Here is a 24,350-nt window from a genome sequence, read left to right on the forward strand (position 1 = left end):
TGACCGCATGGATTTTAAACGCGTAGTGTATAAATCAGCAGATAACATTTCTGAAGGTTTTTAATCAGCCTCAGGTATGACAGAATGGGCAGGTAAATACCATATATGTGCATAAAAGGACACCAGTAGGTTTTAACACACTTAGAACAAAACAGTTCATAATGGTCTGCAATTAGAGATATAGGCCTTTGATGTGTCCATGCTTTGAACAAGCAGTTCATAATAGTAAGGGAATGTGTACTTGGGTTTTAGGTTACCTTTATGCAAAATCCAAAGTCTGTCGGAGAACTGTACAGCTTCTTGCAACTTATCAACGAAAATGCATTACTGTCCTCTAGGTCAGCTATAACTTGCAAATGTCTTGGCTCCTACAGAAAGAAAGATACACTTGTTACCTATAAGGCAACAAACCGGAGCATCAGAACCAACAGCTTAATCAAGTTAAGCTAGACAACAGAACAGCAAGCTTTTAGAAAATATTTGCATCAGAAAGTTTTTCAAGCAACAACAAAACTTTGTTAGTTCAACTGTATAAACATAAAATAGGTCAATGAAAAGCAGGCCGGAGGGTTTAAAAAATGCCATCTTGAATTTGACCACAAATGTGCCTAGGCAACAGGACAGAAGACATGTTTTCTTTCGTCATAACTGTCCTTGCCGACGCTGCCAAGTTCTACATCACAAGGACATAGCTGCAGCAATGACAGGGGTGTGACCCTTTAGGAGTTTACCCTTTGAAGCAGCAGTCCAGTGTTTCAAGAGTGCAGTACTCCGCTATTGCAGACCCTGGTGTTTAAGTGGGTGGGATGAGGAGAGCGATGCACTACTCTAGTCCTGTATATTCCTGTTGGGTGTCCACATCACTCTCAAATTCACCTTTGACACATGCTTCCCTTGTCCTCCATTCAACACCAGGAGGCCATGCCATCATCTGAGAATGGGAGGGAATGAGAACAAGTGTGCATACTTCTGGTGGTCAATCAGTATTAATTAGTGACCATATTTTGAATCCCTTCGATCCCTTGATAAAGATGTTAACCAGTTTCCCGAAATAAGACCCCGACTCTCCTTCATTAATTGGGTTTGAGCAACAAGGCTGCACTCTATGGACGTGCATTTGTTACATGCGTCACAATTTACAGAAATTCAGGCAAACAATTTATAGAAATCAGGTTACAAGCAAGATTTTGCAAAAGAATAAAGCGTCAAACTTTTCCAAGTTCTGTCGTTCAGGGAGATGCCGCCATGGCAGGTGTACTTTAATGGTGGACACCTAAAGAATGAAAATCTATAATACCATCAGTGTAAAATTCCAACAGCAGAAACTATCCTCTTTTACAAAGAAATGATGCGTTTTCTCCTACACAAGTGTCCTGGAGCTCTGAAAAGCCCAGGGTATTTGTGCTAACACCAAACCAAGTGTGGAAAGGCTTCCTACGCGACTTGGCCTCAATCTCTCCCCCCAATGTGCTCATGCCTGTCCAACAGGGAACAAACCAAATGAGCACTTTTTTGCCATGTTCCATAGTGTGCAGGTGTTGCAAGAGGTGGGCATTCAGTGTGAACGGCGGACAGGAATAGTGGCACATAATGTGTTCTAGGAACATCACTTACTGAGTGCCTTCTTCCCCAGACATTTAATAAAGCGTGGTGGTTCTAATGGGAGAGGTCTAATAGTCCACCAGGAATAAGTAGATTCTTTAATTAATCTTAGTCAGCAACCTCAGTTAGCTCAATGTGGACTTTTGTGCTGATTGAGGCCAAACTGAGGTCCCAGATGTGGAATCCCTAGTTGATTTGGGTTACACTTAATGCGGAGGGTTTTAACCATAAAAATTCCCCAAAGGGCACATTTTTATGTGGCACTTAATCGGACTCCTGCAAAGGCAACAATTGATGATATTCTTAAATAGTCCAACTAAATTATGCAAGAGCCTACGTGATCGGTTGATATAATCTAGCGCTGCTATCGGAGTTTAGATCAGTAGACGAAATTGAAAGATATCTATGCTGCCTAATACCGGCGATCTGGAGAATATTTATTTTTTCCATCTACCCCATACCACATGGACAGCAACTCTGAATGGACATAATCAGAAAACCAAAGTGGAAAGTTGAAGTGAAGTATATTTCGTCTGGAATTTAGAGTGAAAAACTGTATATGTATATTACGTTAACATTTGCTCCCTTTTTTCAAAACTCTCTCCAAAAGTCACAGGTGTCAAGCTAACACTTATTCGGGACAGGTATTTAAACAGACGTCGATCCAGTGCTCGCTAGGCCACTGGATTCAAGCTAGCCTGACTGATGAGGGGTGATACCGCAAAAACGGTCTCAGGATGCTCGTTTCCGGTCCAGGGAGGTCCTGGCCTGGCAGGCCGGGCTAGACTGTTCCCATGGGGAGCAGGGTCCAGAATAATTTGCATATAGCTGTATCCAAACTGGGGTGGCATGGTGAGCAAGAAAACAATGGATTTAACCCAGATCTGTGACTGGGGGTGAATGTTTGACAATCTTCAGCATTCCGTTCATCTTTTTGTGTTGCTATTCACAGCTCACTTGCCTGAAAGTTCACCAGCACCTTAATCAACCATAACGTCTCAAAATATATACCGTTCTCTTGAACATTTTGATAGAATTTCTGCTTGTGTTATACCACTGCGTTATATTATACGCTGCAATCTATTTCTGTACTTGTCTGCCTTCAACATTCTCCAAGATAACCATTAAAGAGTTGTACCAAGCACTGACAAATCAGCATAGCGGCTTTAAAAAAAAAAAAAAAATCCATAAAATTGACACCTGTTTAACCTGGAAAATGCTACTTACTCCAACCTGCAGTTTCCATTATGTAGGACAACACAATCTTTTGCAAAGTAGTTGAAAGAATTCTAACAGCAGCCAAAAAGGAAGCACGATGGAGGTTCACCTCCCGCCACTGAACCTTTCAAACAAGGTGTGTTGCCTTTATTTTTCAGAGCATAAACCCTAGTTAATCTGCTAAATTAACCAAATAGCTAACAACTGCTTTCGCTGCCATTATGCACTTCTCAAAACGACAAGTAACCTTTCATTTTAGGAACATCAATTTCAGACATCACCCTAAAACTTTGCACACAAAAAAAAAAAAATAAAAGCAAAAACTTGTGATGTCCTTCACCCTTGTGAGCACACTACAGGAGAGGGAGGCCATGATGTTTTCCTCATGTGTACTAACGTTTTTTGTGGGCGCACATAGGCAAAGAACGTGTGGACCATGTACTAATCCTATTTTGCGAGTCGCAAATCAATTTGCGACTTGCAGAGTAGGATCAGCGACTCGCTATTAGGAGGCGTTCCAAGGGCGTCCCTTCCTAGTAGCGACTCCTGAAGCTATGTATGACCGTTTTGTGACTGCAATTGCAGTTGCAAAACAGTCGCAGTTTACCGCCCTTCACTGCCTGCTCTTAAAAATTAAAGCAGAAAAGTTGTATTTTTATTTTTTAAAGACATCCCGTTTTCCTTTAAGAAAAACTGGCTGCATTTAAAAAAAAAAAAAACCCAAAAAAACGGTTTTATTCAAAAGCAGTCCCAGAGTGCCAGCCATTACCAATGGGGTCGCAAATTGAGACAGTCTCAATAGGCATGAGGCATGCAATTTGCGACCCCTATGGGAATCACAAACCGTGTCTCAGATATGGTTGTGCATCCCAATTTGCGAGTCGCAAATGCGACGCAATTTGCGACTAGCAAATTGGTGGATAGTACATCTGGCCCAAAGTGCTTTATTCGGGTAGCTACTGTTGGGCTGGACAATTCCACTTGTTTGGACCTTTTTTAAAGTCAACAGGAGAAGCATTTAGCAGTGATATCCAAAAGCCAAGCACTAACCAGAAATTATTACAGCAGCATGAATGGGTGGAACACATCACTCTTACTACATTGTACTACAGGACAGGACACTGTTCAGGTTTATTAAATAGTACTGCGTTAACTTATGGGGTATGCAAAACCTACTGAGGATACAACCTAAACTGATTGCAAGCCTGATTAACGAACACCAAAACATACAGCTGATGGCATACTACAACATCCTCGAATGGGTTTACAGCACTGCTGGAGACCATAGCCCCCACCAAAGAAAGAGTGTGCACTGGAGATTCCCAGATTGTTCAGACCTCAAACCCTATGCTCCTCTAAGAGGTCTCAGGAGTGATGGCATGGGGAAACTGCGCTTCATGATTGCTCTTCTACAAGTTCATGTCCTCAGCATTAACTCCGCAGTGCAGAGGATGCAAAGGTTTCTCCCTCTGGGGCAGTGGGAAATTATCCAGACAGAAAATTGCTTCCATGTCAGCTCCCATCCAGGGGCGTAGCTTGGCCCATACGATTGGAGGAGAGTGAGCTTCATATTTACCAGTCACGTTGGGATAGCTTGCTAAAACACATGAGAAGCAGGACATCGGCGAGGATAGGAGGCAGTGGCAAGAGAAAGGCAGATTGTTAGGGGGACTTAAAACAACTTTTTCAAACTAATTAACAATTTTATGGCCTTCAAAACAGGTGCGAGTATATAAAAATCCCAGATCAAATGTGACAGACACATCCTCATACCAGACTGAAAGCCCTTGTACCCAACTATTTACTACAGAATACATCTTTTACGTGGGTGTAGCCCCCCCCCAAAGCTACACCCCTACCCCACCTACTTCCCATACAAATCAATGACATCAGTGAAAGAGGGCATGCTGAAGTCATTGAGACTGTATAAGACACAAAAGGACAAAGGTATGTGTCACATTCAAGGTCTGATGCCAATCAGCATGGTGCTCCTGGCAGAGTAATTCGGAAGCCGCTATTAGATACAGAAGAGCCTCCCAATAATGCCTCTACCAAATGATTCCTGCTCAGAGATTGGAATATGGTCTGACATATGAGGGCAGACTGATATTTGAAAATTCTCATCTGAGAGTCGAGGGGGTGGATGACAGGATCATGTACACCAGATTTGCACCCATAGGGAAAGAAAAATAATGGTGGCCATTTTGTTTTTTGCGCACACTGCACCTGTTGCCTTTGTACTACATCCCCCAGTAAAAAGAAAATGTAACAGAGGCAGCACTAGAAAGGGGAGAGGCTCCACTTTCCATCTGTGCCTCTCTTGAAAGGATTCCTGCTTAGGCATTGTTTCTAGACGCCAGAGATTCGTTTTTTTTTTTTGCGGGGATGGGCCACCCACGGGGCATAATATAATTTATGTATTTTCTCTTCCTTGTGTGGAAATTGGACTATGGAAAAAAAACCACAAAAAAAAAATATACATTCACAACAGAAGTGAGACTAATTATCTGAGCCTCAGGAAGAGGTGAGAAAGTGTTGTACAAAGGATCAAAATTTAGTTTCCGTAGTTTTTCTTCACCACAACCATTTAAAACACTGGTTACATTCCTAGCATGATTATATATTCAGATCAGGAATATCACATCCCAACCAGCTCCAATAAACATGTTCTTCAGCAGATTAGTACAATATCTAAAGCATTTAAGAACACCATTGCGTTTCAATATTCATAACCAATGGCAATGGAGAGGGCTGGGTGGAGTGCTCTGTCTGACCTCATTTTAAATAGTTTCCTACCCTGATGCTCTGAAAAAGAAAAAAGAAAAATACTGTAAATCAGACATCTGTATACTACCAAAAATGCAGCATTTTGACTGGCTCCCAGCTGGTTGATATCTACACAAGAGATGTATAGCTAGTACCAGAAAGAAGCCTCAGAGTACCAACCCGCATATTATTGTGGTCTGTTAGTTTGGGGAGAGGGGGGGGGGGGAATGGGGAAGAAGAGTTGTCCACCACAAGTAATAAAGTCACAATCTTATTAGGTCCAGTCAAAGTTTTCAGTAAGTTAAACCTGAGCTCAGCCACTGGTAGCTAGGCCACACAGCAGGTTGACTTAACTTGGAGAAAATGTGTAAAGCATTTAGAAGTTCCAAAACACTTAAAACATCAAAAAACATTAAAAAATACAAATCCACACCAAGAAAAATAGAGCAAAAGCTAATATATGGAGAGGTGTGGCTCACTGGTTAGAGGCGGCAGATCCGTAAGCAGAGAATCGGCCAGGGACCAGGGTTCAATTCCCGACGCGGCAGGGTCGTGGACCAGGGTCAAAACGGACTCGATAATTCTCGCCTCGGTACCTACTCTAACCAGGAACACACTCGGCAACTCTGGGCATTAGCTTGCCTCATCTCCACAACGGCCCCCCACATTCGCCGGGGATGCCTGGTTTCACCTTGGAGATACCCTGGAGGGACCATCTCACAGGGATAGCCAGGACGGGTTCCCCAGCGGTCTACAGCGCCAGGACGCCTCAGGGCAGCAGTGCGCTTTACAAGACACATACATTTACATATACAAGCATTGGGAAAGCCAATAGGGCTTGCCTATGTGAGATTTATTGGCTTTGCTCATGTTTTTTAAGCTATGTTGCAAATGGCTTAAAGTAATGTAAAATCTGTAGGACACCGCAAGCATTTTCAGTGTTATAGCACTTTTTATTTCCAGTTATGCTGCACTGAAGCTAGCACTGCTGTATAATATGGCTAAATATTGGCAAGTCAATACCTATTGGCTTTGCCAAAACTTGCCATATGGTAAAGTTTAGGCTATCCTGATTTAGGTTTAAACCTATAATAACTGATAAAACCCCACTGAAAGGAAAATAGTCCTCATCAGTGAAAACAAACACTGAAAAAACACCTTCACAGCCATAAACTAAATGCCATTCAAAGAAAGGAATGAGTGAGTGAAAGTCATTTTTATTTCTTCCTGAAGAGGCCAATACAATGTAACTTATTTTTGCAAGGCAGCAGTAAGAAAGACTGAGCTAACATTCTGCTCGAGTTTTGTTGGTTAGTGAGGTTACTAAAATATTGTTTTTCCTCCTTCAGATTTTGGTCTTTGGTCTACAGAGGCAGAATTTAAAAGTATGTTTTAGGTCTTATTTAATTATTTTATAAACTGTAGAAAATCAAGAAATATCAAAATCATATTTTGGCTATGTTTCATTCTTTAATTGATAGGTAAACTGGTTGGTTTAATAAGAATCTTCACCCAATATGTACCATCACATTTACCCACAGACAGAGGATGGGTAAAACCCTTTGATACATCAGCCCCCTTTTCTTGTGAGTCATTATTGATAGGTGAATTGCCAAACACCCCACGCTTTAAACATTCAGTGCAAGGTGTAGTGTCAGGTATGTTAAGAGTGCAGTCACCAGCATCTCGGATAGTGGTGAAAACAGGACACCAACGTTTGGAAAACATGGAATGCAGCGTCACTTGAAATGCTGCTGCAAAAAGTTCTTACCAAGTTCAACAAAGATTAAGTGATTTTGTTTGTATTTACAGTAATTCAGCTATGTTTTGTATAAATGTTTTGGGCCTCATATACCCTGTATGCACACAGTCTATACAAATGCACTATCAGTGCAGAAAGCAAGCAATAATTAAAGCAAAACATTCCATAAACACCAGAAAAACACTTCGTTTTTTGCACAAAAATGTGTAACCACTGATCACCACTGTTTAAGGTATTGAAAACATTGAAAAAACCCCACCAGAATTTTCCAAAAATAGAAAGTGAAAGCAGGAAAGCCTAGGTAAGTTATAATTATTTATATAGTGTGTACAACGGCTGAAATACTAACGTTATAGAATGCCCTTGCCAAGGTATTAATGTGTCTAGACTCAAGCATTTTAGGGCCATAAAAACTGTGAAAATGTGCCATATAAATCCACTGAATGTAACATAAGTTGTGGATAGACACAAAAGTCCAATACGTTACAGCTTTTATTACAGTAATGCTTTAGGCTATGTGTTACTTTGGGTGCACTGGTTACAAAAACAAAAAGCACTCCCGACTTTTTGTTCAGTAGTCAAATACAGCAATAATCTGTGGATTTCCTAGACCTTTTGTCCCCTGTGTCACTGCTCCAGCTGCACCATTCAAATCATCACCCTAGTGTGCTTATGACTGCTTGTTTAGTAGTAAAAGATAGCAATAATCTGTGTTCAGTTGGTTTCCTAGAGCTTTTGGCCCCTGTGCCACTGCACCAGCTGAGCATTCAAATCACGATTGGTGTTCAGTGGGTTTCCTAAAACCTTTAAGGCCTTGTGCCACTGAACCTGCTGCACCCCTCAAATCGTGACCCTATCGCCTTCAAGGACAAATGAGCAAATAGTTTATATCCAGTAATGTGTGTTCCCAAAGGCACAATTGCAGACAGAATACATAATTGTGTAGCTGAACAAAACCTTTCATAACAAGCCACAGATGTTCTAAATAAAGCATATGCTTTACACCAACAGTGGCTTAACGAAACTTGAGTGGACCCCCCTGCAAGGTACGTGGAGGGACTCCTCCAAACTCAATCAGGAGCTCTCCGGCCAGGGGACTGTGCTGAGGGAGGCCCCCCTCACAGCTAGGGCTGCGGGGTCCTGTTACGCCACTGGATGGGCCCTTCAAGGGTGTGGGGGGCCCCCCCCTGTGCCGCAGGGGCCTGTATTAAGTCCCTGGTCGGGCGTGAATTTCAGTGCTTTATAATCTGGATTCCAACCCCATGCCTCTTTCATTCACCCCCAGAAACTCCCTGCCCATGCATCGCACTCTTTCAGGTTCTTTTTCGTATTTGCTTTCTTTTTGGTCACTGTTTTTTTGTCTTTTCCCTTTTGTGTTTTGCTCTTTTGGCAGGATCAAAGTCTGATGGAGAAAAATAAGTACTGGTCCCCAAAAATGAATACTTGTGGGCCCCATCGGTTCAAATTAAGAACTAGAAATTCACTTCTATTTCTCTGCCCCTTTTAGGTGACATTTTGGCACTGATAGGTTTTATATTTGAAACTAAAATTAGCATTTAGCACTTGTACACACGCATGGATTTCTTTTATGCATCTTGGAAAATCCTGTTATAAGCTTTTCTTGTTCGGGTCGATATTTATCTCAGGCTGAGAGAATATAGCAAAGCTGCTATTCAGAATAAGTACCTCTTTCAAATTAGATTTCGTTTTTAATATAATTTAGAGAGATCTAATAATTTTTAATGAGAGATAATATTACATTTATCTTATAATGTACGTGATGGCTTTGACATTTTATTGATAATATCAAAAAAAAAAAAACTCTGAACAAACCTCCATTGCCTTTCAGCTAGGTTAGTGCTATGCACAAACAAAAAATACATACATATATACCAGGCCATCCATAAGGGGGCTATAGGGATCCTCATCCATTAGGCCTCAATTTAGGGGCCCCATGATCTTTTGCAACAATTAATTATAAAGTTTAAAGCTATCCTGCTCCATTTAATATTGAGGGCGCTAACATGTCTAACATCATAGGATGGGTGGGGGGGGGGGGGGGCAGGTTGTGGCTTGGCGCCAACAGCAATGGCTGCCTGACAAACAAGCCGTCCCCCCGGCCTGGCGCACCGCAGCGTCTCAAGGCGGAGTGGAGCGAGGCGGGTGGCAACAGATGCACTATAGCATCGGGGCGCAGCGCTGAAGGGCTACCATCTCCTCTCACGGCGGAGGGGGCCTGCCCCTGAGCCAGGGGCTGTGATGTTACCAGGGGTACCCTGGGCGTGTGTGTGGACCACGTCTTGTGCCACAGTGTGTGGAGGGGGCGACATACTGGAGGCAGGAGGTCTCCCTCTTTCCTTTATTTGGGAGCGCTGGGCCCGTGCGTCAGGCAACAGCCACAGTTTATCCTCGTCAAGAGCTGCGAGTGTGGTACGCGCTGTTTGACTGGACTCTTCCATGGTGCCCTTGGCCCTACTGTCTGCCCAAAAGAAAGAAAGCAGAAAGATGCTGGATGGAGAGACCAGGACCAGCGCCTGGCAGGGAGGTGAGGAGACCCCTGGAACCCGGGGGGGAAGGCCCCTACCTCGTGCACGCATCTAAACACCTGCCATGTACAGCAGTCGTGGGGGGTTATTGCGCAAACTAACGACAGTCTCGGAGGGGAGACAATACCACGGGAAGAAGACTAATCCTTTTGCGGTGTGGCCTGTATAAGCAACTACCCATAATGAAGCCAAAGGGTACCACATCTGTGCAAGCCAATAAACTTGACAAATATACTGTCCCGAAGTCTGCCTCCCAGGAAGGGGGTGCTACCGAGGACCAGGCAGATCCCACTGAACCATCTCTCACATCCATAATGGTGGCCATCCAGGGGATGGGGACCACTCTCGAAACAAAAATCGATAAGGTCTCCAATGAAATGAACTTGCTGCGGGCTGATATGAATAAAACGGCAGACAAAGTCAAAACTAATGAAGCCAACGTCCTGGAACTCCAAACCTCCACGAAAAAGCTCGAAGAATGGTTCACCACACTGGTTCACCAACACCGTCAAATGGCCCTGAAGCTCTAAGATCAAGAAGGGAGGGCCCGTCGCAACAACAGAGTGGTTGGAGTCCCGAAGGGCGCAGAGGGGCAGAGTGTAGACCTCTTCCTTGAAGACCTAATCCTCAACCACCTAAAACCCAAGCGGCTTTCCTGGCTATTCACTATCGAGAGGGCGCACCGGGTGCCGATCCCCAAACCCAAACTGGGGGCGGCCCCTAGGACTATAATCGCCAAAATCCTCAACTATAGGGACCGCGACGCAATACTGCAGGCAGCTCGAGTTCAAAGAGACCTGCCCTACGAAAATACTAGGATACAGTTTTTCCCGGACTTTAAGCTTAAAGTCCAACAAGACCGACACGCATTTGATGGAGTCAAGGCGGCCCTTCGACAAAGAGGGATCAAATATATGATGTTCTTCCCAGCGAAACAGTCAGAGGACGGCAAAGCGCTCTTCTTCACTACCCCACCGGAGGTACAGGACTGGCTGGATGGGAAAGCCACGTGGGGGGGAGGCAGCGGCGGCGAGGGGCAACTGGAGAGAGGACCCCCCCCGCGTGCGCGACCGCCGGACTCAACGGATGGAAAATCGGACACAGACGAAGCCAGCGTTTCTGGAGATTGAGATCCAGCAGCCCGGGCAGGGTGGCGACCCAGAGAGACTGACAGCTTCTGGCCTCCTGATCTGGAATGGACGAGACTGCCTCAACAAACTAATGTATAATTTTGCATGCTAATACCATGGGGGGGGTCCCGTGAAGCGTTTGCCGGTAAGACTGTGGGGCCTTATAACGTAGCATCTCACGGCACGCTGGGGATGGACTTGCAGCCAGAGACTGAACAACATACTCTTAATGCCAGACTATTAAACAGGCCTTACGTCACAAATGTATTGTATGATCCTCGCAGGGGCGGGGGACATGTGTGGCATGGGTCCCAAATAGATCAGAATCCCTCAACCTGTTAAGCTTCAAAGAGTACGGGGGTGGGCCTCTGGCAACCGGAGTTGGTGCTAGCTCATTGCCCCTCGCCACTGTTGACTGGTTTCTAGGGCGATAGGCACTCTGCTAGTTGGGATGTGGGTAGTTCCAAACCTACGTGGAAGGGTAGTGGTGGGGGAGGGAGGTTGAGGGTCGAATGTTTTTTCTACTTTCATTGTTGGGTTGGGGGTGGAAATGGAGGGGAGGCGCTCTGGTCATGCAAAAAACTAAGTACCACGATCTGGTGGTGTTGCAAATCTCGCAGGTTGTATAGAACTGTAGACTGTCACAATCAGTACGAAGTAGGATAAAAGCTTAAAACTCTTGAGTTGGAATGTCAACGGGTTGGGAGATAAGATAAAAAGAAGTATTGTCCTTCAACACAAAGCGTCACCTCCCGATGTCGCTCTACTCCAGGAGACACACTTAATCGGAAATAACTGCAATGCACTAAATAGATGGGGATACACAATGGTGGCACACGCCGGCTTCACATCTGGGTCCAGGGGGGTGGGCATCCTCATCAGGCGTACCCTCCCGCTAAGTATTAACCACACTTGGACTGACCCGCTGGGGCACTTCACGGCGGTCTCGGGACAATGGGAAGGGTTTACACTCACATTGTTAACCGCATATATAACCACCAGGTCTCCAAACACAATCATCCAAAGATCTTGGGACGCTCCTGCTCTCCCTTCCGGAGGGAGAACTCGTAATTGGAGGGGGGGGGGGGGGTGGCCACTTCAACTCAGTGTCGGGCCTGCTAGACCGGCACCCGCCACGAGACATTAGTGCTGGGCAAAACTGGCTCTCTAACTTCATCGAAGCTTTTGGCCTCACAGACCTTTGGACGCGACGCTATCCAAACCTCCAGCAGTACACATTTTTCTCGTGACCGCACCAAACTCAAAATTAGACTATATTCTCGTGCCTCTTCACTTGAATACGATTACTCAGGACATGAAACACCTGGCACGAGGCATTTCCATTAACTCCCCCCTGTGGGTTCACCTTACGATTGGGGAGAAGAGAGTAGGCGGTATTGAACCCATCAATCCTTGGCACCTCCGCAACCCAGAGGCCAAAACCACCATTACCCGGGAAATTGAGCACCATTTCCTAGAAAACGAGGGTACTGTGGCTTCCCCTACCACCCTATGGGAAGCCTTTAAAACAGTAATTAGAGGGTACACCCTTTTGACAATTGAAGGGCTACGTAAGGAAAGAGAAAAACTAGTCTCAGTCGAAGGTGACCGTCTTCAGGCGGTAGCAAAAGAGGGCGAAGATCAAGCTGCTCTTCACCAAACGCAAATAAAGGCGGCCGAATATAAAGCAATAGCGACCGACGCCAAAATCCTCACAAGAGACAGGGACGGATGCATATATGACCAGGGGGACAAAGTTTGTCTAGCCTGGCTAGACAAACGAGAACAGGCACAGAGACTAGTTTCGGAGCTAAAAAGCAGTTCCGGTGCGGTTCTTACGGAACCTCACGACAGTGCTCAGCGAACTCGCGCACTTCGAGCAAATTTATCGATGGGGCTCGGTCCTACCAGAGGAAGATTCTCCCAACTTACTTGCAGACATCCAACTGCCCACTCTTTTGGACCCGATCGAGAGGCATTGGAGAGTGCACTCCTCAACGACGAGCTGGCAAAGGCCATTAGGGATCTCCAGCCAGGTAAAGCCTTGGCCCCAAATGGTCTACCTATTATGCTGTACAAGCTCAAGCCCGATAGATTGACACCTTTTTTGAAAAGTATGTTTGAAGACAGCAGAGAGGTGGGAGTGCTACCACGAGACCAACATATCGCTACGCATGTTGCCATTCCTAAGGCATGGAAACCTAAAGACGAATGTGCCTCGTACAGACCAATTTCTTTACTGAACGCAGAGCCCAAGATACGTAAAGCTTTTAGCAAATATACTCCGGCCAGTATTAGATAAACTAGCCCACCCGGACCAATCGGGATTTATGCCACACCGTAACACTGCTCTTAATCTAAGCCGACTTCACGGAGTGCTGGGGCACTGCTCCACTATCCAGTAAGATGCAATAGTAGTTTCTTTAGACGCAACAATGGCGTTTGATACACTGGAATGGGCATACCTTACGGCAGTCCTTAAAAAGTTGGGCTTCGCCCCTAATTTCATCGGTTGGGTGCGAGTCCTATATACAGAACCATTGGCTCAAGTGATCGTAAACAAAATCTCTGAAGTGTTCGCGCTCGGTAGAGGTACGAGGCAGGGCTGTCCACTCTCACCACTGCTCTTCCTACTATCCCTGGAGCCGCTCGCGGCCTGGATACGGAGAGACTCTTCTATCCGGAGATTTAAATGGACCGAAGGGTGGGAGGACCGGATCTCCTTATACGCAGACGACATCCTCCTCTATCTCGCCTCCCCCAAAAGTCATTACGGGTAGTCCTAGACATTCACTAGCTTCGGGAGAAACTCCGGTTACAAAATTAATTGGAGCAAATCACTGTTATACGTCCTACATGGAAATCCTCCCTCCATGCCAGAGGACTGCCTGATTCAGATAGTCGTGGAAGGATTAAAATACCTTGGCATCTTCATTTCCACTGATGCCAGGACCCGCTACGAACAGAACCTCCTCCCACCCTTGCGGAGATTGAAGCGAGACACCGCTACCTGGAAAACGCTCCCATTGTCTCTCCTGGGATTGGCAGCACTCTTTAAAATGATGGCACTGCCACGTTTCCTATATGCCCTCCAGAATTACCCAGACCTAGTCCCACCAACGTTTTTTTTTTAAAGATATTGAAACTACATAAAGAGACTTACTGTGGGACGGGAAACCACGTATCTCGCTCCACAAACTAACACTCGGCTGGTATGATGGGGGAATTGCTCTTCCAGATATTAAAAATAATTATTGGGCGGCACAACTTTCAGCCATCAACCAACGTACATACCGCAGTGGTGATGACCCCGCATATTGCATGGACAGGTGGGTTCTCCCGGGAGGTGATTTCACCAGGGCATTGTACTCCAAGCCCAGCAAATACCCTCTTACGGGGCCTACAAAACACTTAGGTCAACTTTGGCATGCGGTAAACCGCAGCTTGGGGTGGGCTAACAAACTTACGCTTGCAACTCCGCTCTGGGATTCCGACTGCCTTGGTACACTGGGTTGTACCAAGGGGTTCGGCAAGTGGGATCTAATGGGGCTCTCACACATAGGAGACCTCTGGGGACCGCACGGAATGGTAACATTTGCCTCACTACAGCAGACACATGAAATGGCTGATTCGGAATATTTCCGATATGTACAAGTTCGGCACTCCCTTCAGGCAAACATCCCAACAGGCGCAGTACATCCGGAGTCCTCTCCCCTTGAAGATAGACTGCTAGATCGATACCTGCCAGAAAAATCAATTTCCCTTACATATAAAAAGCTCATACACCACACTCCCCTTGTGACACTGAGGGACAAATGGGGGAGGGACGGTCTAGAAATAGACGACGAGGAGTGGCAGGAGGCACTCTTTCCCAAAGGAAGTAGCCATTTCAGTGAAGCTACAGCTGATCCAGTTAAAGATTCTACATCAGGTGTGTCTTTCTGGGCACAGGTTGGTGTTGATGGGCAGGAGCACAGATGGGATGTGTAGGAGGCAATGTGGTCTTGAGGGGACTTTCCTGCACATACTCAGAGTGTCCACTAATCCAACATTACTGGAAGAAAGTCCATGGATGTACGAGCTCTGTATGGGGGATGGAAATTCGACTTGAGATAAAAAGATGTCTCCTGAATATTTGGGAACCCACGGACTTAAATGCGAAGGGCAAAACCTGGGTAACGCTGGGGCAGATGGTTACCAAGTGAAACATCACTCGCCTCTGGGGAGCGGCAATGCCACCAACACTCCACGCACGTAGATAAGACATGGATTGGTATGTGATACAGGAGAAAACAGTATGTAGCTTGAGGCTGCCCCCGAAAATGGATAGCGCTCTGGACCAAATGGAATGAGTATCGAGGGAATGTGTGTGAGCCCCCATTTGTCCCCTCCCTTGACGTACCAACAACGCCCGGATATATGTATAGGAGTATAATGTGATTACCTCAGTGTTGTTCGAGATTACAATGTATTACACTTCTGCCTGACGAAGATAATGTAACAGATACTCGTACCGACCTTTTGTATGCAATGAACATTTCTTTGATTGTTCAATAATTTTTTTTTTTTTAAAACACATCACAGGACGGCACCATGTCTATTACTGCAGGAAGGCGCCATGTGCAACACCACAGAATGGCACCCGGTGCTAGATCTGTTGTGCTTTATATTTGCCTGCAGAACATATCGTTTTAAAGATTGAAACCGATCTTCATGCCACTGACATGCCCGATATATACATGCAAGAGATTACCATTAAAGCACACTGTATCAAAAAGGTACCATTAAAGTGCATTGCATGTGATGCCATGGAGGAGTATTTTATTTACATGTGAGCATAACAGGCCAACATGCTGCCAAGATCCACCCGAGTGAAAGGGTGGAACCCGCCCCAACAGAACCTAGGCAAGTTTCAATATTCCTCTCTAGTTTTAGAACCCTTTCACATTATTTCTGTGATGCGACCAGGCAGGCACACATTACAGCCATAGCTTTGGGAGGAGGGTACAGTGTACCTTACCCAATAGGGCATCACTAGATCATTGACAGGAGGGAGACTATCTGCTTGAGCTATCTGCTAGTGCTGGTGGAATAAATTGCCTTTTCACGTGGTCAGTTAAAACCTTCCATTTTTAATCTCACCTGGTTCAGCCAATTGTGGTGAGACGCATGTAGAAGGTTAGTTTAGCGCTTTCAGGTTCAAAGGATGAAGTTGGTGCGCAGGGCCAGCCCAAGGACCTTTGCTGCACTAAATGGCGTACTGCTTCTAGTCATTGCCCACAGTGGTGATCCTTTTGGCTGACAGCTCTTTGCTGAGGGTGACCTGATCTGTTACTGTGTCATAGTTTATCAGTGGACCAACCCTGGCTTTCGAGAGCCTTGAAACATACCCGCAAATTGGGGGCTGCAGTCTAGATCACTCACTGTTTGTCGCCCGGGGCAATCAGTTTCATTTTTTTTATTTTTTTTAACTGTCATCAAAACCTATTGGGTACTGGGCATTTTCCAGAGAGGCTGGAAAGGTGGGGGCTCGTTTTGATGCTGGGGAGCAGGGCAGCTTCTGCTATGTACCCCACCCTCTCAGCCTCCCCCAGGCGCATGTGTCGACTGGGAACTGGGGTGGCATGGTGGTGTTGCGTCCCCTGCTTACAGGAGCCCGCATGCTACAGTTTTACCTGCTGGCTGTTGTCAAGGGGAGAGTAGGGTGCTCTGAAGCCAGTCGGTGCTGCGCTACATCACCAGGCAGAGTCCTCGCTGGAGAGACTTTCGGGTGGTGGCCGGGGTGTGGCCCTGCCCGTGCTGAAGAGGACGGTGCAGCAGTGATTGGCGCCACCTGCTACTACTGCATTTCTTGCCTCCTGTGCTGTTAAACGCATGCTTTTAAAGCGCGCACAGTCAGATTGCCAACGCTTTAAACATTTGTTTCTTACGTTTTGTTTTAAAGTCCTGCAGGAAGAGAAATGACTACCACCGACTCCCACAGCGAGGCCACGAGACGTGCGGGCCTCAGCGCATGGATGCCTTCATGAGACAAGCTTGACACTTGCCAAAGTCCAGCAAACTGTCTCAAGTCCTAACCTGTGGCCTGCAGGATACAAACACCGAGGAAACGTACAGCTTTATTAACAAACCTTGTGAAATAATATTTTTCGTACTCACTTTGAAACTGTTGCCCCCACCGTGCAAGTCCCCGTCGGTCCCTCTCAGCCACCTCCTTACCTTACGCGCACTTTTAATTGCGCAAAGTGGCATGCGCATGAGAATGACCAGCCCTACCCTATGTTCCACCCTAAGGGTGAAGATCACGCATTTATGATGAGGCTGCCCGTGCAACTACGGCGAGCGTTATGCAAGTTAACTAACTCCCATCCTAGACAGATGTGTGTAGTTCAAAGTGGTTGCTAGCTGCTAGACAGCAGAGGGGCCCCCGCAACGCGGGAACTGCGGGAGCCTGTGTTACGCCCATGCACATCAAAGTGAAAACCAAGCATTATTATCTTATCCTGTGCTTAACATTGAATATGTAAATTAAATAGACAGTAAATTGCCCAAGATCATCAGGTGTTAGGCAACAGACTAAAATGCGGTTTTGTACTTTTTTCCAAAAAAGGCAGTTCAACCAATTAAATGGACTCTCCATAGAAATGGATTTTTGCGAAGTAATGTGCAAATATTTTGTGCAGATGAAGAAAGATACCTTTTGAGATGGCTATGTCTAAATCAAAAATGTGTAAAAAGTGGTACAAACAGGCTCCATGGAGAAAGTACGCTGCATTACACTTTCCTCCAGCACCCTCACTTTGAAGTCAGCTGAAAGCAAGACAAACACCATGCTCCCATGAAAACACAGCTTGACATTTTACCTTGGTCTTTGTATGCTAAGCAAATTTCAGATAAGATTTAAAGGCCAGTTTATTACAGAAAACAAGTTTGTGGAAGAATACTGTAATCAAGGGTTTAGCATGGGGAGGTACGAACTCAAGCTGCACATCCTGAAGCAAATAAAGCCAGCAAATGGAAAGGCAGAAAACGCGAGTTACAAACCACAAAGTCAATAGCAAACAGGCGGAATACATTCCCAGGTCAACTTTCTGAAAGTTCCCAAGATGTCTTTAGGCTGCGTCCTAAAAAAAGGACACCAAAATAACAATCCAATAAGGGGAACTTGAGATAGATTATTCTAAAGAAAAAAGCAAAATTAAACAGTGGCAAAAGGCGCAAAGCCACAATGGTAGTCAACGGTTGTGGCAGACGAGGACCTAGGAGCAATTGGAGTCCTACAGCGATCAAGCACGGGTCAGATGCACCAAGTGGATTGGCCCACTAGGGCTTGAAAGTAGGGAAGTTCAAAGAAGTTTCTATGTCCCAATCTGAAAAGGGACTTTCTTGCTTTTCTGAAGACAAAACTAAAATTCAGTCAGACACTGAGGAACTACCGGTCGGATGTTTTTGGCAGTTGGTTGCCTTAAATGTCTTGAGAAAACATTAGGAAACATTTCCCAAACTTCTTTTAGTGCCACAACAGTTGCAAGAGTATTTTTTAGGCCCCCAGAACCTCAGTGAGAGCACCTAAAGATGATAGGGTATAAGGCAGAGGGCAACACAAAAGTCCAGTCAAGGTCTAGTTGCCACTGGTGAACTGGGATACTTCACAAAATATCCTCTTCAGATCTTTGCCCTTGGATTCTAGAGAAAAAAGTGCTCAGCCTGCTCAACTCCTCGCAGAAACCAAGTGCAGCAGATCCACCCCACCTAGTATCTGTTCGCAAGTCCAGCAGTGAGCTGAGGAAATGCTGGGTTAGGATTAACTTCTGTAAGGTTCACCACCATGTAACAACCCCCCCTCCCCACCCCCCCCCAACCAAGACACTTGTAGTTCCTCTGACCAATAGAGTAAAGATTCCCAGGCTCTGCCCTTCTACTTTTGCATTAGTTCCTGCTTGCTTTGCTCCCAACAGGACCAAAATGCCATCTGTAAGGGCAGTTTCCAGATGGGGACACAGTCTGCCACACTAAACTTTGAGGCCTGGGGTGTGCATGGCGAGTGTACCATGATAATGCTTGTGTCCTCCTACACTTACATCCAGTTTGGAGCAGGCACTGTACCCACAGCAAACCCAGAGACAGAAGTCAGAAAGGCAAAAGCAGGGTCCTTCAGTCTTCAAATTCACAAAAGGTGATGGAGGAATAATTGTGTTTGAGAGGAAACTAAATGGGAAGAAGGTACACCACCGCAGACATCAGTAGTGTGTCACAGAATTATACATGGTGAAAGCAGTGCAGGCCCAAGCTCCAAAATGAAGCAAGACAGGTGAAGAGTTCACTAGGAAATAAAGTGCATGATCAGCAACGTCTTAGTTAAAGGAAAAGCAGTGTTGACAAGCCTAAACTACTTTATGGTCGCAGCACAAGCACGTATTCTGTGTTCTCAGTGAATTGAAAATGTGATTGAAAAATGGAAGCAGGAGATAGACAGTCATGGGTACATAGAATCTGTTAAGTAGTCTTGGAAGCAGAACAATAAAAAAAAAATATGCACACTTGCACACAAAAGAAGCAAATACATGTTAAGCATTGTTAGAATTACAATAAAAGATGTGTAGAGGAAAAGGTAGGAGTGTAAAGACACGGGTGATGTGATGTTTTGTAACAAATATGTAATCACCAAGTAACCTATTTGACCTTTTGTAAAACACATTGTTTGCATGACTATTTAAGGGGCAGCCTGCAAGCAGACATTTGAGACCAGGTGCTTACCTGTGTGGAGATAGCAATTCTTCCTGCCGCAACATTAAACCAGCGTTTACCTTGCCAAGAGTAGTCTTTTATTTTTACAGTTTCCCAGCAACAGCTGGCAAGGCAGACCTCAACCGACTTTCGCCAGTGAGATACTGCCTACCCCCTCTGTATAGATCACTGTGCATTTTTTTGTTTTGTTTTACATAGCACAAACTAGATTCAAAGGTATCAGAGCGCTTTACATGTGCACCAGTTGTGTTAAAGACTGACTCATTAATTTCATGGGGAGATTGAATAATTTGCCCAGAATCACAGGATGTGGAGCGTCCCTGCCCAGACTCCAACTCAGTTCCTCAGCTTCCAGGTCGAGCGCCCTAGCCGTTAGGCCACATCCTCTCCCCTGAGGAGGTAAATAGGCACCATGTTGCCCAAGGTTCTGCCTATTCACGTGGAAGTTAGGACCCGAGATTGACATATTTAAGGTGAGAACAATGCGGACTTCATTCCCTGTTTGTTTGTGTGACTTGTCTCTTTGGCAATGGTAAACGTAGATGTAATGTAAATAAGGTTATTGCATGCATTATTTACAAGTGTTGCTTAATATTCAGTTAAGGTGCTGAGTAGGCGGTAGAGTGTTTATCCCAATGTAAAATTGGAAGTGGTCAATGCGGGTGATTTGAAGTTAGAAGGCCAATATGTATTCCAATATTTTAACAGAGGGATGGCTGGAAGGCCGATGACGCTAAACCTTACCTCCAAGTACGATCTAAACACTCAAATTACTATCCTCAGCCTAATGTCCAGAAGTCATTCCATGGTCTGAGACACATGGTTTGAGAGTTATCCTCTCTTGAGCGTGGAGGGAAGTGACCAGTTGCTACCGATTTAGTTTACAGTTTAGAGTCAAACTATTGTGATTAATATTTAGGAGTTGAAGTGTTTGTTTTAAATATGTTGATGAATGCATGTAAATAGAAATGTAGGTGGCCAGAGAGTGATGTTACTGTATAATAATTAAACATATGACTGAAATGACAAATTGACTGATATCTTGTGTGAGAGCTAGTGTAAGAAATTAAAATAGGAAATAGAGTAGATAGATAAGCTAAATTTTAAATCTTCTAAATACTGTGGACTAGGAAGACTCCCCTAGAACACATGCAAAATACCTTTTCAGATGATCAGAAAAGGTTACAAAAGTAATGCAAGGAATGGTTTAAGGCCACTCAAATGAACATATCCCTGGCCACAGGAAGTGACACTTGATGGCAAAATATTAGAGCATATTGTTACACATCTTAAGAGTAAATAAAGAGTTGAATTACAGAAGCAAGAAGCCACTTTAGCCTAATGACAGATCTGTGAAAAGTCTAAGGACTCCTTAAATGCGGACACGTCTAGTACCCAGTCTGCTCTCCCACCTACACATGATTCTGCCAATACTTCCTCAAAGGCACCTACGAGTGCCCCACTGTGACAGCAGCTATCAATAACAAAATGTATGTATGTATTCCTCAGATACAGGAGCAACCTGATCTTGTATGAAAGTGGAGACCTAATTTCTACTAGATCAATGGACACAAGGATTCTCTGGACTGGTAATGAGGGTTCCATTTACTAAACCACTGGAGATGGAAATAGGAGGGTACATTGACAGCTGTTGACTAATCTCTTTGGCTGCCCCAGCTAATCTATTGGGGAGAGATCTGATGGCTAAATTAAATATTACAATTCATTTTGAGCCTGATGGAACTAGGATTTGTTCTAACCCCGACATTCCTCCTTTCAGGATCATGGCTGTAACAGTAGATTCTTCTACTGGGGATCAAATTAGAGCTCGACCCACTGATATAGAATCATTTACTACAGCAGTATACATAATAGCAGATACGCCAGAGTTGCTGGGAAGGGAGGTGCTGTTACCTGAACAACTCCTTTTCTGGCAACAAGGGCAAGATTGGATACCCGACAACAAGTGGGTACTGAAAATAAAGGCATTGGAGAAAACGCTGACCAATGGTGCTCCGATAGCCTGTGATCATAACCAGGTTTTATAAGCATGCGTTATATTCTCTGACCCAGGTACAATATTTAAGGACACACTGGATGCAAAATGGTTTGATGAGGATTCTAAGAAAACAGGTAGGGCCCGATTCACAGAACTAACTTAATACAAAATCCTAAACTTACTACCATTTTGGTATTCACAGAAGGCACTTACTCATTTCGGTATTCACAGAAGTTAGGAGTCCTAACTTTGGGACTCCTAAATTCCTTCTGTGAATACCGAAAGCCTTAAAACTAGGATTTTTCTCAGTTTAGTAGTAGTAGTAGTAGTATAGTTAGGAGTCCTAACTTTAGGACTCCTAAACTGAGAAAAATCCTAATTTTAAGACTTTTGGTATTCACAGAAGGCATTTAGGAGTCCTAAAGTTAGGACTCCTAACTTCTGTGAATACCGAAATGAGTAAGTGTCTTCTGTGAATACCAAAATGAGTAAGTGTCTTCTGTGAATACCAAAATGAGTAAGTGCCTTCTGTGAATACGAAAATGGTAGTAAGTTTAGGATTTTGTCTTAAGTTAGTTCTGTGAATCGGGCCCTTAGTCTTTCAGGATGACATACTGCTGAGAATAGCTTTGGAAGTAAAGACACCCACACCAGGTAGAGCCTTTGATTCAGTTACGGAAGCAGATATTTCCCAAGTACGAGACTCCTTGTGAACCAAGGGACCCCATGATGTACATCTTATTCGTACTGCTACTCCATTCAGAATTACATTGAAGGAAGGTGCCATTTTTATCTAGGGGAAACAATAGCCCATTTCCAAAGAAGCAGATGAGGGCATCACCCCTACTATAAAGACTTTGTTAGCGCAAGCAGTAATTTACCATTGAGTGTTACCTTGTAATGCCCCTATTTACCTGGTTAAAAAATACAAGGGTAATACTTGGCTTATGGTTCAAGACCTGCACCCCCTGAACAATGTAGTGGTACCAGAATTTCTAATTATTCCCAACCCTTCCATTATTTTGAATATTCCTCAGGATGCTAAATTCTTTTGTCATAGATCTCAAGAACGCGTCCTTTAGCATCCCTATCAATCCAAAGGGTAATTGTTTGACAGTGATGTCCTATCGCGGGACCCAGTATTTGTATTTTTGTTTGCCTCAGGGGTATTGAGAGTTCCCTAGCATTTTCAATAGAGTGGTAAAAAAAATGATCTGTCAATTTTTCAGTATACGTTGTTGCAGAATGTCGATGACATTAGTTTGTAGTCCTACAGAACAACAGTGTAGTAAAGATACTATCTCTCTTCTGGTTACTCTCGTACAGAGGGGATACAAAGTAGAGGAAGAAAGTTCAGTATGGTCAAGAGGAAGTCCATTACTTAGGAGTTATTGTCAGCTTCTGGTCAATGAGTAACTCCTGAAAAAGCAGCATCTATATGTCAAATGAATGAGCCAGAAACATTTAAAGAAATGCAAATGTTTGTCTCTGTAACTATTTGAGACAATGGGTCTTTGATTGCAGCACTTGAATAGCGCCTTTGCTGGCTTCTATTAAACAGGCAAAGGACAGAAATCGTAAGATGACGTGGACAGCAGAAATGAAGGGAACGTTTCAAAAATTTAAAACGGAGATGATGAATGCCCCAGTTTTGGGAACTCCTGATTACATCAAGAGACAAAAGTTATTTTGTCATTGCAATTGTCAAGTGATGACAGTTGTCCTTACACAAAACTATCCCTTCGGACACAAATCTATAGCATACTTTCGTGGACAGTTGGATTCAGTGATGAGGACATTATCCTTTCAAGCAAGCTCTCACCACCGCAGCCTTTGCAGTACAGAAGAGCACCCACATGGTCATTGGGGCACCTTTGACTCTATGCTGAACATGCAATGTTTGCTATTATTCAGAAAGCTACTTTAACACACACATACAGAGCGTCAGGATATAAGGTGATACTGTCACTACTATCTTTGAAGGCTGTGAAGTGTCATACGGTGAATCCTGCGACATTTTTTGCTCATCATATATTAGACTCATAGGATCAATGTGGACTCTATAAGCATATGTACAATTATAAGATCACTGAATGAAGTCAGTTGATATGTGTCGGCCTGCTAACCTTGCGTAAAGATGCCCTGTATCCATGTACCATGCACCTGGGGGAAATTACCATTATATATTACTGTTAAAATGACAAACCGATCAAACAAAAAATGTTTACTCCAAGGATGAAGTGCCTGAATGTGCAACGTATATTCCTAATGAATCTAGTCAAGCAACAGAGGATCTTATTCCAGTAACATTGTCTATTTTGTTGATGGTTTGTCTATTATGGACACATGAGTAAGACACTGGTGCTGCAGTAGTCAGGGCATAGCAGCATGATTCTTCAGACACTCCACAGAGGTGAGCAGTTACCACTACCAGAACATTGATCTGCACAAGCAGCAGAACGGATAGCGGCTCTTAAACAAGAAATAAGAAAAATCATCACAATCTATTCAGATTCAACTTATGTAACTACCGCTCTGCATTATAGTATCAGATGGCACAGGAAAGGCTTCCTTCAGTC

At 44.4% G+C, this 24,350-nt stretch overlaps 1 protein-coding gene across 7 annotated transcripts in view; it reads right to left on the bottom strand.

The window, feature by feature from the left end:
* Positions 1–24,350, bottom strand: part of GRB10 (growth factor receptor bound protein 10) — a 642,351-nt gene that overhangs the window by 74,511 nt on the left and 543,490 nt on the right. For all 7 annotated transcript variants that reach the window (XM_085607304.1, XM_085607303.1, XM_085607300.1 and 4 more), the window contains one exon: positions 258–368. In XM_085607304.1, coding sequence (XP_085463430.1) covers positions 258–368 — 111 coding nt within the window. The remainder of the gene's footprint in view (positions 1–257; positions 369–24,350) is intronic.

Source organism: Triturus cristatus, chromosome 5_2 (assembly GCF_964204655.1).
Source record: "Triturus cristatus chromosome 5_2, aTriCri1.1, whole genome shotgun sequence".
Taxonomy (NCBI): domain Eukaryota; kingdom Metazoa; phylum Chordata; class Amphibia; order Caudata; family Salamandridae; genus Triturus; species Triturus cristatus.